The sequence below is a fragment of the Impatiens glandulifera genome, chromosome 9 (assembly GCF_907164915.1).
Source record: "Impatiens glandulifera chromosome 9, dImpGla2.1, whole genome shotgun sequence".
Lineage (NCBI taxonomy): Eukaryota > Viridiplantae > Streptophyta > Magnoliopsida > Ericales > Balsaminaceae > Impatiens > Impatiens glandulifera.
The window spans coordinates 35,539,163-35,553,641 of NC_061870.1; the positions used below are offsets into that span (position 1 = coordinate 35,539,163).

The window sequence follows — 14,479 nt, forward strand, 5'->3', positions numbered from 1 at the left end:
ATAGCCAAATACTTAATTTGGAAACATCATTTCATCTCTTCTTGCTTTCTTCTCTATCCATAACAAGCTTAAATGATATCAAACAAGAATCATCATCATCTACACTCAACAAGACAAGATCCAAATCCAGAAAGCAATAGATGAACACAAATCAGCACACTTCCATAGAAAACCTCAGATTAACTAAGAAACAAGGAACATGCCAAAAGTGGGAATTGCAGAAGAAATGAAACTTTCAGAACTGAATTATTGCCAATACCCGATCAAAGGCTACTCAAATTGTTACAGCCTTGGACTTTCAAAGCGTTCTTTTCTAATAAAGTCAATTTCTTTAATGTAAATGAATTGCCAGTAGTGTATAATAAGTTTAAATAATGCAAACCATAACTAGTAAAAGTATCAATAAGCAATCTTAAAACAATCATAGAACACTAAATAACACAAGTCATCTCTCCTAACCCACTTGGGCCCCATACATATGCATTGACATATCCTCTATCCTTCACAGGTTGAAAAAAAAGAAGAAAAAAACTCTAGAATTTTGCAAAGATTCGTAGTAATAATAATAATAGACATATACAAGCTGGTCTTCCTACAAGCCACCTCCCTTTTGCTTTTGGGAGGCTCGGCCAATGGAAAACCGTGACACTGAAAATAAAGAAAGGCAGCAGTAACTTAGGGTGCTACGGTTTTCTTCTCAAAGCTGACAGAAGAGGTAACATAGCTTTTCTTGCGATAAATTCCCATCAAATAAAGCAATTAGCCCAGGTTATTCTCCTATAACCATATTTATGTGACTGATGGGTGCAGAAAGTTCATACCCATTTGCCTTCTCACATGCTCTGGGATCAACTTGTTCACAAGCTCTGTTGATGCACCGGCTAACTGGAATCCAGATTCAAAAAATCAAAAGAGCCTCTGCATTAGGCCTTGTTTGATGAAGGGTTATTTGAATTTAACCCCTTATTGCATCATCTTCTAAATACCCTTACTTTATTTTTTATCAGATTTTTAAATACTAAACACAAATATATATAGTTTATTTGAAAGGGTGAAACAAGCCAAGTAGGGTCGAAACCTGGACTAACCACTGAGCTATACTACATTGACAAAGATATTAAAATATTAAATACAAAGATATAATCCACTTTTCATCAAACAAGGTTATTCTTTCCCAAAATCAGGTTATTTAAAAAAAAAACATCAAACAAGCTCTAAGAGCCTGCTCATTTCCTTTTCCTAATAATGTTTCTTTATGAGCAGAGAGGTTTTATAATATTTGGGAAAAGCTGTGAATAGAGATGTACCTCTTGTTTAAAATTGAATAGAGGAGGCAATTGGGAGCCATTGGGAAGGCGGACATAGGGATCTCGAAGCTCATCAAAAAATGGGTGTGCACATGCCTCTAGCTGCACAATAAGAATAAGGATGATACAATACAATTAAGCATCTTATTTTGTTTGCTTGTTTTCTTTTTGGTGAGAAAGGAAAAGAACTTACGGCAGTGCAGCGAAGACTTGGGGAGTATTGGAGTAGACGGGACGCAAGATCAATGGCTTCAGGAGGCATGCGTTTGTGGAAAATCTGAAAAACATGAGATCAATATAATTAGTATTTAAACAATGAATCACAACCAGGATATATATATATATATTTCCAATTTATAGCCAAGATAAATGCATACTTTATGCCAGGGATGAGCTTTTATCTGTGGAAACCTAAAATCTGAGTAATTTGGATTCATACAACGAATCTCTTCACGGGTTGGCGTACCAAGAACCTGCAAAAAAAAGGTATTAGAACCATTCTATTTGTGACAGGAATTAAAAAATAATAATAATAAAATGTTCTCCTTATCACCTTAATTATCTCTACAAGTTGGTCCACTGCATTTTCTCCAGGGAATAGAGGCTAAAAGTGATCAAATTTTAAAACAAAAGGTTAGAATAGTTCTTTGAAGTGACTTGAGGAAGTAATTATACAACTTAGATAGGACTATTGACCTGGCCCAATAGGAGCTCGGCAAGTACACATCCAGCAGACCATATGTCAATGGAGGTTGTGTATTCAGTGGCGCCAAAAATGAGTTCAGGAGCCCGATAGTAACGCGAACATATGTACGATATGTTTGCTTCACCTTTCACCTGATAATTATTACCCAATTAATATCAGAAAACTATCATGCAATGTGAAATTGGAATTAGAATTAAAATTGGGGGTCCAATTCCAAATTGTTTGATTGTTTGATGAATTAAAATAAATAATTGGAATTGTAATTCTAGTGAAATTGAATATATATATATATATATTTTTTAAGTTTCAGTTCCATCCATTCCACTTTGGAATTGCATTCTCCAAATATGAGAATTGAATTGTAACCCTATTCTAATTGTATACACATCCAAATATAGCCTTAATATATTTAGCAAGAAAGGTTGCACATACAAGCATCTTTGCACTTCCAAAATCACAGATTTTGACATGGTGAGTTACAGGATCAACCTGCAGGAAATCAAGGTATTAGCAAACCAAACCAAAACTAGTATAAGAGAATCCACAAAGATCATGAAAATAGGATATACCAGAACATTCTGTGGTTTCAAGTCTCTGTGGCAAACTCCAGGGACATTATGCATATAAGCAAGTCCTCTAAAGATCTGCAAGACAGACATCCATTTAGTATGTGAAGAAGATGATATCACAGAAAAGTGAAGCGCCAGATGATAATCTTGCTACATACTTGATAAGAGTAAAGTTTGACAAGGACGAGAGGCGTTGTCCCCTTGAGGTTTCCGTAATGCTTCAAAACTCGATACATGCTTTCAGGTACATATTCCATAACCAAGTTGAGGAAAAGCTCGTTATTACTCGTGGTGGAGAAAAAACAATGTTTCAGACGCACCACGTTTGGATGGTCCATGGTGCGCATTAATTGCAATTCACGGTTTTTGTATCTTCTATCCTGCAACACTTTCTTTATTGCTACAGTTTCCCCAGTTTCCAAGCATTTTGCCTGGAACAACAATTTAGATCAAAAACAGAAGAAGAACCATTGACTAAAAGGAATTCACAGAAAGAACATCTTTGGTACCTGAAAAACTACTCCAAAAGATCCTGTTCCAACAACTCTCTCTGCCATGTAACTAATGGTCTGACATAATGAATGAACAGTTTCAGAATATTTCCAAATAAATTGTGTAAAAATGAGATTTTCAGAAGCATGACCTGTTTAGGTTCTCCATTTTTTCCACCAATGGTTGTTGAAATTATGTGTCCAGTAAGAGCATCATTACCATTCACAACAGGAGCGGACATCTCCTGTTAATTAATACACCAGATCAACATTTAACAACCATTTGTAATCCACAACTAAGACACTTGAATAAGATCAATTACTTATGAAGAAATAACTGTAATAATCTAATCTAATCTCCTATCATTTTCATCTGAAACGTGACCTAACGACAGAGATGATTTTACACAGATCAACATTTAACAACCGTTTGTAATCCACAACTAAGCTTAGTCTAATAAAAACACTTGAATAAGATCAATTACTATCCTATCATTTTCATCTGAAACGTGACCTAACGAGAGAGATGATTTTACCAGACCTAAAGAAGCAAAGAAAAACTAATAAGAGTTATAGCAGTTAGGTCTGGAGATCAGATCTCAGACCGACTAGAAACAGCAGATAATCCAAACAGGAACACGATTAGCACAATCGGAAAGTCTAAACAGGAGTCATCAGTTGGAATGTAAAGGTCTAGTCAATCGAACCACAAAAGAAGAGGGAGAAACAAAAACGTATATCGCAATTTAGATAATAAACAAAGGAAAACTGCAGTTGATTCGGACAAGATAATGCATAATTTATCTAAAAACAAGTTTCCGGCAATAGGTTGAACATAAAAAACGAGAGAGAGAGTGGTTTGGTGACCTTATCGTCGGCCATGGATTCACCGGAGAAGGCGAAGAAGAAGAAGTTTCAGCTCATAATTGTGGAACGGAGGAGGGAGGCCCCAACTAAAGAAAACCCCATGTGATTACAGCTCGACCTTTTCTCTCTCTCTCTTTCTAATATCTATCTATCAATCTATAATCTATAATCTATAATCTACTAGTCTTTCTTTCTTCCTTCCACACAATACAACTAGTAGTATACAAACCCCCATTCAGATCTCACATAATAATAATAAAAATAATAATAATAATAACAATAATCACCCTATATCTCTGGATAATAACAACTACGCCATTGCATTATAAATCCACCTACTAAACATCATCCATGTCCCACTCGCTCACTATAATCAAACTTTTTTTTTTATTTATTTGTAACGACTGTCGATACAAATTGCATCTAATGTTTATGCAAATTCAAGTATTATTTTTTGCTCTGTTAATATTTTTTTTATAATCCTTATGTATATAATTTAAAATAAATGATTTAAACAACAAGGTTATAAGGTAAGTAAAGACTATAAATCCAACCTGCCTAGTAAAGAAAAAATAATATTTTATTTTTTTTTTCAAAGAAGTGACCATGTATGTTCGGGAGATTTTTATCCCAACATCTACATTAGAGATAATTTTGTAAAAAATGTCTCAAAAGTGTAATTTAATATTAAAATAGTTTAATTGATTAAAAATAAGATAAGATAATTGGTTTTGGGTGAAAATAAACGTTTATCCCATATGGAATAAGTTTTCGATGAAAATGAGTTCAATTTTTATTACTATAGAGTCCTATTAAAATTTAAGCAATCAATTTTTTTAATCTATCATTTTTTAATTCATTTCATTAATTAAAATATTATTTATTTTAAAATTATTATTTTTTTATTTTATATATATATATATATTATTTTAAATCTTTTTATTAAAAATAATCATTTTCTTCTTAAAATTATCAACAATTATTATTTATTTTTTCTAGTTTTAAAAAAACGGCTGGTGTCCGAGACTATATTCAAAATTTAATTTTAAATGATTGTTTTTGTATGGATTTTACAACTGTTTGAAGTTTGAACAAATGAAAATGAAAATGAAAGAAGACCAAATTAAATTACGGGGTCTTCTTCCATAGTTTAATTGTAGGTGATTAAGAACATAATAATGCATATAATTTGGACAGGCAATCCCACCATATCCGCATAATTTAGAGAGCACCGCCATTGTTGAACCTGAACTTAACTTAACTGAACTGAATTGAATTGATGATAACATGTGTTTAGCTGACCGTTGACCAAAAACCCTAGCTACACCGGGTACACCTTACCCTAATGCCTCATATATATATTCCCAACGCAATGCAAGTTGACTTGTCCCCATTCTCTATTTATATATATATATATATTATCTTCTTCTTTAAAATTCAACATTATTTTCTTGACTAAAAAAAGAAGAAGTTGAATTAGTTCACAATCAGTTCAATGAGCCTTTCAAAAGACAAAGAGAAAGAAAAATGACTGTTTTTTTGTACCATAACCATAGGAGAGTACTTAGAGATTGTGTTTAAAATTAACCTACAATAATATTATGTATAATAATTTATAATCAAGCGAAAATATGTGGTGGTCTTCTCTAATGGTTATGGCAGGGATGATTATCGGCCAGTACCTCATGATCTCCTTTTCCATGGCGGCGCCGGCAGCATTAGCCGACGACATTGCCGCCGATATGTCTGTTCTACTCGCCCTGAAATCCCACGTCACTTCCGACCCATTCCACCTCCTGGAAAATAACTGGACGGGGGGCACTACTCATGACGTCGTCTGCAGTTGGGTCGGAGTTACGTGCGGCCTCCGCCATCGACGAGTCACCTCCCTGGACCTCGATGGCATGGGTCTGGTCGGCACAATCCCCCCGCAGATGGGTAATCTGTCGTTCCTCCTGCGCCTCGATCTCTCCAACAATAGCTTCCACGGGACCCTGCCGGAGGAGATGGCCCGGCTCCGGCGCCTTAAGTATGTCAGCGTCGCGTATAATGGTTTTGCCGGGAAAGTGCCGATGTGGCTGGAAACTGTTCGGAGCTTGAACAAATCTAGTTTCAGAATAATAGCTTCTCAGGTGATCATATTTTTCTTCATCAACATTAATGAATTATTTCACTCTTATCATCTATATAAATAAAAATTAAATAACTCACATAACAATATTCATCCTCAAATCAACTATATAAATATTTTCATAAAAACAATGTAATTATATATTATTTTTTATTCAAATAACACTATATAACCAACTATTTTATAAATCCAAATAAAATTATTTCCAAAAACTCATAATTATTTAAAATTATATTCTCCAATTCAATAATCAACTAGCTAGGGATAAAGATCATCATCATAATCTTTTAAAATTATACTACTAAACCCTAAACACAACTGATTGTCGTGAACAATGATGAGACAGGAATTCCAGAAGAGATTGGGAAATTGCAGAAGCTTAAGGTGTTGAATATAGAGCATAATCATCTGACGGGGACAATTCCGTTGTCTCTCTTCAACGTTTCGACCTTACAAGCTATTGGACTGACCGACAATGACTTGTCTGGCGAGCTTCCAGCGGATTTCTGCCATTACCTTCCCGACCTGGAAGGCCTCTTCTTGTCTGGCAACCAATTGGAGGGACCAATCCCGTCCTCCATCGGCAGATGCTCCAAGCTTTGGCTTCTTTCTCTTTCGTTCAATAGATTCGTTGGCCAGATTCCCGCAGAAATAGGAAACTTGACCAGCCTTCAGGAGATCAATCTTAGCAATACTAATATCACAGGTACAGTTTCTTAATCCTTGAAAACGAAACTATAACCTACCCAAAAAGACAAAATAGGTCAATTTTATGAGTGGATGATGTGACTACAGATTGGTTGATTTGCAGCCATACCCTTCACATTTTAAGTCCATTGGTTGGCAGGATCTTTACTTTGTTGCCTAATGGCTGCCCCTCTTACTTTATCATATCCCCCATACTTTCCCTAGTGGTCCAACCAATACCATTCATGTTGAACTTTCTTTGCCGACTATTTTCCTACTATTCACAGCCAACATAATTGAACTTCCTTTTTACTCATTTCTTTGCAAGTTAAAAGCATACCGCTGTGAAGTTATTGCTCTTGTTCAATGAATCTACTAGTATCAAAATCTTTTTAATAAACTTAACAAAGATAGAAGAACACTGTAGATTTAGGATCTAATTAGCTGAAAATGTATCTATTACCAAACAATTAGAGGGTTCATTTGCTTGATATTAAAATTTAAACTAACTCTGTGCCTGAGCCATAGAGACTTGCTTTATTGTATGAAATGCTTTCCTAAGTAACAAGTCTTTCAGTTATCGACATCTACCATTTGCTTCTATTTCAGTGATGTTTTCAAGATGAAACATTCCCTGCAATTAAGTGACTGTTCTATCTTATTTTATTTAATGAAATCTTTTAAATATAATACCAGTATGGCAGTATTTTGGGCTGGCCTTAGATACACCCTAATTGGGATCTCATGAAGCCGAACATTTGCAGTCATCATCTGGATTTGAATCAATTATCAGTTCTAAGCAAAAAAAGAAGAAGAAGAAATAACTACCATCCAGAATTATTGTTTAAAATGGTAGATTTGTACCAACATTTCAACTATTTCACAGGTCCAATTCCACACGAGATGGTTAATCTTGTCAATCTGGAAAATATGATTCTCTGGCGCAATGGCCTCACTGGACCTATTCCAAATGATATTTGGAATTCTTCCTCTCTCATTTATGTAGATCTTAGCGAGAACAACTTTACGGGTACCGAATTTTATCCCATTTTGTTATTTTTACATTGAAGTCTAACTCTAATTGTACTACATATCTTAATATTACTATCAACATGGCAGGTGCTATCCCGGAGGAACTTGGCAAGCTTCAGAATTTAGAGAGATTGCAACTTAGTTTCAATTTATTAACTGGCTCTATTCCTGAATCAATATTCAACTCCTCCAAATTGCAAATACTTTCATTGGTCAACAACCAGCTTTCTGGCAATCTGCCACCAAATTTAGGTCTTTCTGCCCCCAATCTTGAAGAAATATATTTGGGCAGAAATCAGTTTAGTGGTTTCATCCCAAACTCCATCTCCAATGCTTCAAATCTGATCCATCTAGACCTCTCTAAAAATCAGTTCAGCGGTCCAATTCCTAGCTCACTTGGTGATTTGAGGCTACTTCAAAATGTAATATTGCTGGAGAACAACTTTACTGGTGACCCTTCTTCTCACGAGTTGAAATTCCTCGTTTCCTTGACAAACTGTAGGTACTTGATAAAATTATGGATAGCTGGAAATCCTCTAAATGGAATTCTCCCATCTTCCATTGGCAACCTCTCCACGTCTCTCCAAAGCTTTTATTTCTATGATTCTGGAATTATGGGCAAGATCCCTCTAGAAATTGGTAACTTGACAAGATTAGAGTCTTTATCTTTTTTCAACAACAATCTGACTGGTTCACTTCCAGGGACTCTCAAGGAACTAAGAAACCTCCAAGCCTTGAGTGCCAATAATAACAGGTTAAAAGGATCCATTCCCAAATGGATTTGTGATTTAGGGACATTAAGCTTGCTAACCTTAGAGAGAAATGAGTTTTCTGGCCCGTTGCCGGCTTGTTTGGCAAATATCAGCTCTCTTAGGCAATTCTCTGTATCTTCAAATAGACTAGTTTCCGACGTTCCTCCAAGCATTTTTAGTCTTCCCGACCTTTTGGTGCTTGATTTGTCAAACAATTCATTTAGCGGGTATCTGTCTGCGGATATTGGGAATCTAAAAGCTGCTGTAGCTATAGACATATCCTATAACAAACTCTCGGGTGAATTGCCGGGCACAATTGGAGGTCTAACGAACTTGATTGAACTTTCTTTATCAGATAACAAATTCCAAGGGCCTATTCCGGAGTCACTTGGTAACATGCTGAGTTTGGAATACCTAGATCTATCCGAAAACGAACTTTCAGGTGTTATTCCCAAATCTCTGGAGGCACTTGTTTATCTCAAGTCCTTTAATGTTTCTTTCAATCACTTGATAGGAGAAATTCCTTCAAAAGGGCCTTTCCTAAACTTCAGTAATGCATCATTTGTGGGCAATGAAGCATTATGTGGATCTTCCATCCTGCAACTGCAATACCCCCCATGCCCGATCAGTTCTCCTCCTCAGAAGAAAAAACACACCCATCTTATTATTCTATACATTCTTTTGCCAATTGGCGTGGTGGTGTTGTTGTTTATTGTTTTCTTAGTAATGCTTAGAACATGGTCTCAACGGTCAAAGAAAAAGATTGATCAGCAAGGCGGTCTCCCCTCACCTCTAAAGCCTCTTGAAAGGATATCATACGATAACCTGTTTCGTGCCACCGAAGGATTCAGTCACAGCAACTTGATCGGAGTTGGCGGGTATTCTTCAGTGTATAAAGGGCTGCACAGAGACGGAACTACCATAGCGGTAAAGGTATTCGACCTGAAGGTGGAAGGGGGTTTTAAGAGCTTTGATACCGAATGCGAGGTGTTGAAAAGCATTCAACACCGAAATATTGTGGGAGTGTTGACTAGTTGTTCTAGACCCGATTTCAAGGCACTTGTGATGGAATATATGCCAAATGGGAGTCTTGATAAGTGGTTGTACTCTCACAACTATTTCTTGGACACGTTAAAGAGACTAGATATAATGATCGATGTGGCTTGTGCTTTGGAATATCTGCATTACGGGTTTATAAGTCCGTTGGCACACTGTGATTTGAAGCCTGGAAATGTTCTTCTCGACCAAGACATGGTAGGTCACATAAGTGACTTTGGCATTTCTAAGCTTTTAAGTGTGGATGTTAGTATTGCTCAAACCGGGACACTGGCTACAATTGGATATATTGCCCCAGGTAGGTAATGACTCATCTTTCGGTAATGTGATTTGAATGTTTTAGCTTATTATATTTGGTTTGATTGTGTAGAATATGGGAGGGAAGGTTTGGTTTCCATAAAATGTGATGTGTACAGCTATGGAATCATGCTTATGGAAACATTTACAAGAACAAGGCCAACAGATGAGAGGTTTGATGAGGAGAAAGGGTTAAGTTTGAAGAAATGGGTGAAGGATTCTTCAGTAGAGGAGATAATAGATGCCAATTTGGTGAAGATGGAGGGAAAGAACATAAATGGTAATCTGGAATGTGTATCAGCCATTATGGATTTGGCTTTGGCTTGCTCTGCTGAATCTCCTGGAGAGAGGGTTGACATCAAACTGGCCCTGATGAGTCTGAGGAAGATCAGACTGATGTTTATTGGGTAACATTATGTAATATGATCCAACTTTGATTAATTATGTGTTAGATTCTTTAATCTATATGTTTATTCCTTTAAGTCTATAATTCTAATATTCTTTGTCGATAAATTCAAAAATGAAATTCTTATTGTTACCTTTTATGTAGACGACCTAATTCTTACCCGTAACGATGCAGATATGATCAAACAATTTAGAGAAATTATGAAACTTATCTTGGTTTCATTGATAAAGTATGCAATTGAAGTTTTGAAAGATTGAGTTTAATCCAGTTAAGAATTATATGGTTCCAGAGATATCTTACACTGATATAATGTTTGTAGTTATAGTAGATATATAATAGGGTCAACCTTTTATCTTTTTATAATAAAAAATAAATATCAGTTCAAAATTTTAATTTTCTCAATTCAAAAACAAAATATAGATTCAAGATATTAACTTATTAAATTAATATATATATATATATATATATATATATATATATATATATATATATATATATATATTTCAAAAGATTAACTTACTAAATTAAAAAAAAAAAGTTTAACATCCTAAATTTCTAAAAAAAAATATTATTGAATTGAAAACTTTAATCGTGCTTTAAATGATAAAATAATAAATATTTTATTTAAAAAAACTAAAATTTGAAATTAAAATTTTAACCTAAAAAGAGCAAAATTAAGAATTATAAAATTACACTAAATTGAATTCTATTAGAATTCTAATTTCAATTTCAATTTTTAATATTAAAGGGTCTCTCAAACTTAAGAATTAAAATTGGACCTTACAATTCTATTTTCAATACCAATTTCAGGGTTACCAAATACACTTCATATCACGTTTGAAGCTAATTAAGAGATTAAGAGAATTCTTAGAAATATAGATATGTCTTGGTCTTTTAAATTAGGGTATTTCTCTATAAAAGAGCAAAGTGGATTAATTGGTTGGATAGATGAGAACAACTATACCTTATACACAAACCTCAAGTTATGTCTTTTTGCTAGGAGGAGCTCTAGCCCAGTCTTCTAAACAAACAACCTATAGTTGCTCTTTCTACAACTAAAGCATAATTGGTGGCTGCCAATGCTGAAGCATGTCAAACTTTATGGATGAAAAGAATTTTAGAGACTCTTCACCAAAAAAATAAATGTATTGTTTTATTTGTGATAATACATATCTACAATTTCGATGGTCTAAGAATGTTGTTATGCATGGGAGAAACAAACCTATAGATGTTCGATATCACTTTAGGAGAGATATGACTAATGAGAAATTAATAAATCTTATATATTGCAGGATGATTAGGTATTGATATTATGACCAAGCTGAGAAAGATTATGAGAATTGTTGAAGATGAGCAAATGAAAATATAGTCTAGTTCAAGGGAGAGTTTTGTTGAGTTTAATTATGTTTAAAATAAATTTAGATTGAGTCTTAGTTTCAATTTAGTATGCATTTGTTTTACATGTGTTTCTTCCTTTAATTTAGTAATAGCATTTTGTTAATTTGATTCATTCTTATTGAGTTGATGAGTGAACAGTTAATTTTTGGGTTTTTATAAGTTAAAAGGACTATTTAAGTCTATAACATTTTTTAATAAATATTAACTGTTTTTAGTATTCTTTTACCCATTCTTTACATCATCTCCTTTAGTTTTGAAAATTTTGGCATCCTCGACATCAAATACACTGCCATCGAGAGTAAAATAGTCTATATTGTTAGAATTATATGGATTTATAATTCTAAAATGGATTTAAATTATTTGACTAAAGGTTATATATGTTATTATTATTAAGCTAAATCAATTTTAAGTGATTTATAAAGATTAAGGGATTTTGGAGTATATTGAAAGTAATATGGATAATTTATATATGTGTAGATACCTTAGGATAATTTTATATTTTGTGATGGTCAAAATAAAATTATCAAATAAAGCATATAAAATGGGTTATGGTCCCCAATTCACTCTCACCTACAATCCTTGGAGCCTCCATCGATCCATAGAGAGAGAAGAAGGTGATTGTTGAGTTTGGAAGATCAAAACACCCAATCTTCTGTGATAGACAGAGGATAATGGATCAAGGTATTTTTCTCACTCTAATAGTTTGCCTGTAGTCTTCAACTAAAAGATTATGGATGATAGGTTTCTTCCTCTAATGATTTAGTTTGTATTATAAGATTTATTCACTTAGTTTTTAGAATTGGATCTAACAATTGGTATCAGAGCATGGATTTGTTAGACTACAAGTAATCAATTAGGGTTATTTTGGAATCAATTTTTCAGAATTACTTTAGGGTTTGTTTTGCATGTGTCTATTTCCGCAAAATTATCTGATGCATGTTAAGGATTATTGTTTGATCATTCATTATATGATGAATTGAACAATTTTGGGGGTGAAAATCAATGAATGAGTGATTTTCAATGTTGGATGCAGCCCCTCTTTGTTTTTTTTAGATCGATGGGGTTAGGATTGGTCTGTAATTGACTAAACCTTTTGCGATTATCCCTATTCGATCTAAAATGATTTTGTTTGTCTATTGTTTGAGCATATATGTGAATTATAACTCTTTCGTGCAATTTTATGACGTCTTACATTGTAAAATAGGATAGTTGAGTAACATGCTATAAAATTAGCCTCTTGCTGTAATTGTCTTGTTTTATATGTTGGGCATGAGACATGACATTGTATGAATATTCACCGGCCCAAAGGAAGGTAGATGTTTGTACATTGACATGGATTGTTGCAGTATTAAAATATGTGACAATTATTAGGTTGTCATGTGAACATTGAATTTGTCCAAAGATAAATCCATTGTTTGACAGGTCTTGTTGTCAATATTTATGTATTGGACCAAGTTGCCAATTACAGGTTAACACTTTTAGTCAAAAGATTAGGTGTTGATGTTGTGCCGGTTTCTTGTTGATGGATGCACAATAATATGAGTTACATTATTATTAAATATATATGCACATTATTTTGTGAGCTTACATTATTTTATATTCTCTGTTATTACAATTAACATTTCAAGTATCATAGGTAATGTTAATGCAGTTCCTATGCTTAATGGAACTAATTATAAAGTCTGGAAAGAGAACGTTATGATTGTTCTCGGGTGCATGGATCTTGACATTGCACTTAGGGTCGCACGCCCCCCATCTCTTACAGCATCAAGTACTCTTGATGATAAAAGAGAGCTGGAAAAGTGGGAGCGTTCGAATCGTGTAAGCTTAATGATCATGAAACGTGCTATTCTAGAAGCATTTCGGGGCAATTTGTCGGAAGACAATGATGCTAAAGCATTCCTAGATGTACTTGAGAAGCGTTTTGAGAAAAACGAGAAGGCTGAAACAAGTACGCTTTTAGCTAAGCTTGTTTCACTCAAGTATAATGGCAAAGGGAATATTAGGGAGTACATTATGGAAATGTCTCATCTTGCTTCAAGACTTAAGGACCTTAAGCTAGAGCTGTCTGAAGAACTGCTTGTCCATTTAGTCTTGATTTCTCTTCCTTCTCAGTTTGGGCAGCTTAAAATAAGTTATAACTGCCAGAAGGATAAATGGACACTTAATGAGCTGATATCTCATTGTGTTCAAGAAGAAGAGAGAATTAAGCATGATCGAATAGAAAGTGCTCATATGGCATCATCTTCCAAAGACAAAGAGAATAAGAAAAGGAAGAAGAAAGCTGTAGCTGTGGGTGCTCCTTCTCAATTGAAACAGAAAAAGTCTAACGGCTTGAACTGTTTCTTCTGTAGAGAAGAAGGACATCAAAAGAAAGATTGTCCTAAGTATCATGCATGGCACGTGAAAAAGGGTACACTTCTCAACCTTGTTTGTTCTGAGGTTAATTTGGTTTCTGCATCTAGACATACATGGTGGTTAGATTCTGGTGCTACCATTCACATTAGTATGTCTATGCAGGGTTGCCTGAATTGCCGAAAGCCGAATGATGCTGAAAGATACATTTTTGTGGGCAATGGCGAAACAGTTGAAGTTGAAGCTATCGGAGACTTTAGATTGTTACTAAAATTTGGACAGTTTTTGGACTTAAATGATACTTTTGTTGTACCGTCTTTTAGACGAAACTTAATTTCCATTTCAGCATTGGACAAATTTGGTTATTTTGGTTCATTTGGAAATGGAAAATTTAGTTTATCATTAAATTCAAATGTTATGGGTTC

At 34.3% G+C, this 14,479-nt stretch overlaps 3 protein-coding genes across 3 annotated transcripts; 2 read left to right on the forward strand and 1 right to left on the reverse strand.

Moving 5' to 3' along the window:
- Positions 1–370: 370 nt before the first annotated feature.
- On the reverse strand, positions 371–4,138 carry LOC124914343 (shaggy-related protein kinase eta-like). The gene is made up of 12 exons (XM_047454868.1): positions 3,941–4,138; positions 3,226–3,318; positions 3,092–3,151; positions 2,741–3,013; positions 2,583–2,657; positions 2,446–2,502; positions 2,004–2,144; positions 1,861–1,911; positions 1,685–1,780; positions 1,501–1,584; positions 1,308–1,409; positions 371–885 (listed from the first exon to the last, which is right to left on the reverse strand). Exons 1-12 carry the CDS (start codon positions 3,953–3,955, stop codon positions 790–792), a joined length of 1,143 nt encoding a protein of 380 aa, XP_047310824.1. The 5' UTR covers positions 3,956–4,138; the 3' UTR covers positions 371–789.
- A 1,576-nt stretch (positions 4,139–5,714) lies between these two features.
- Positions 5,715–6,559, forward strand: LOC124916567 (receptor like protein 29-like). The gene is made up of 2 exons (XM_047457298.1): positions 5,715–6,072; positions 6,418–6,559. Exons 1-2 carry the CDS (start codon positions 5,845–5,847, stop codon positions 6,460–6,462), a joined length of 273 nt encoding a protein of 90 aa, XP_047313254.1. The 5' UTR covers positions 5,715–5,844; the 3' UTR covers positions 6,463–6,559.
- Positions 6,415–10,431, forward strand: LOC124916565 (probable LRR receptor-like serine/threonine-protein kinase At3g47570). The gene is made up of 4 exons (XM_047457297.1): positions 6,415–6,777; positions 7,645–7,788; positions 7,878–9,896; positions 9,969–10,431. Exons 2-4 carry the CDS (start codon positions 7,662–7,664, stop codon positions 10,304–10,306), a joined length of 2,484 nt encoding a protein of 827 aa, XP_047313253.1. The 5' UTR covers positions 6,415–6,777; positions 7,645–7,661; the 3' UTR covers positions 10,307–10,431.
- Positions 10,432–14,479: the final 4,048 nt, after the last annotated feature.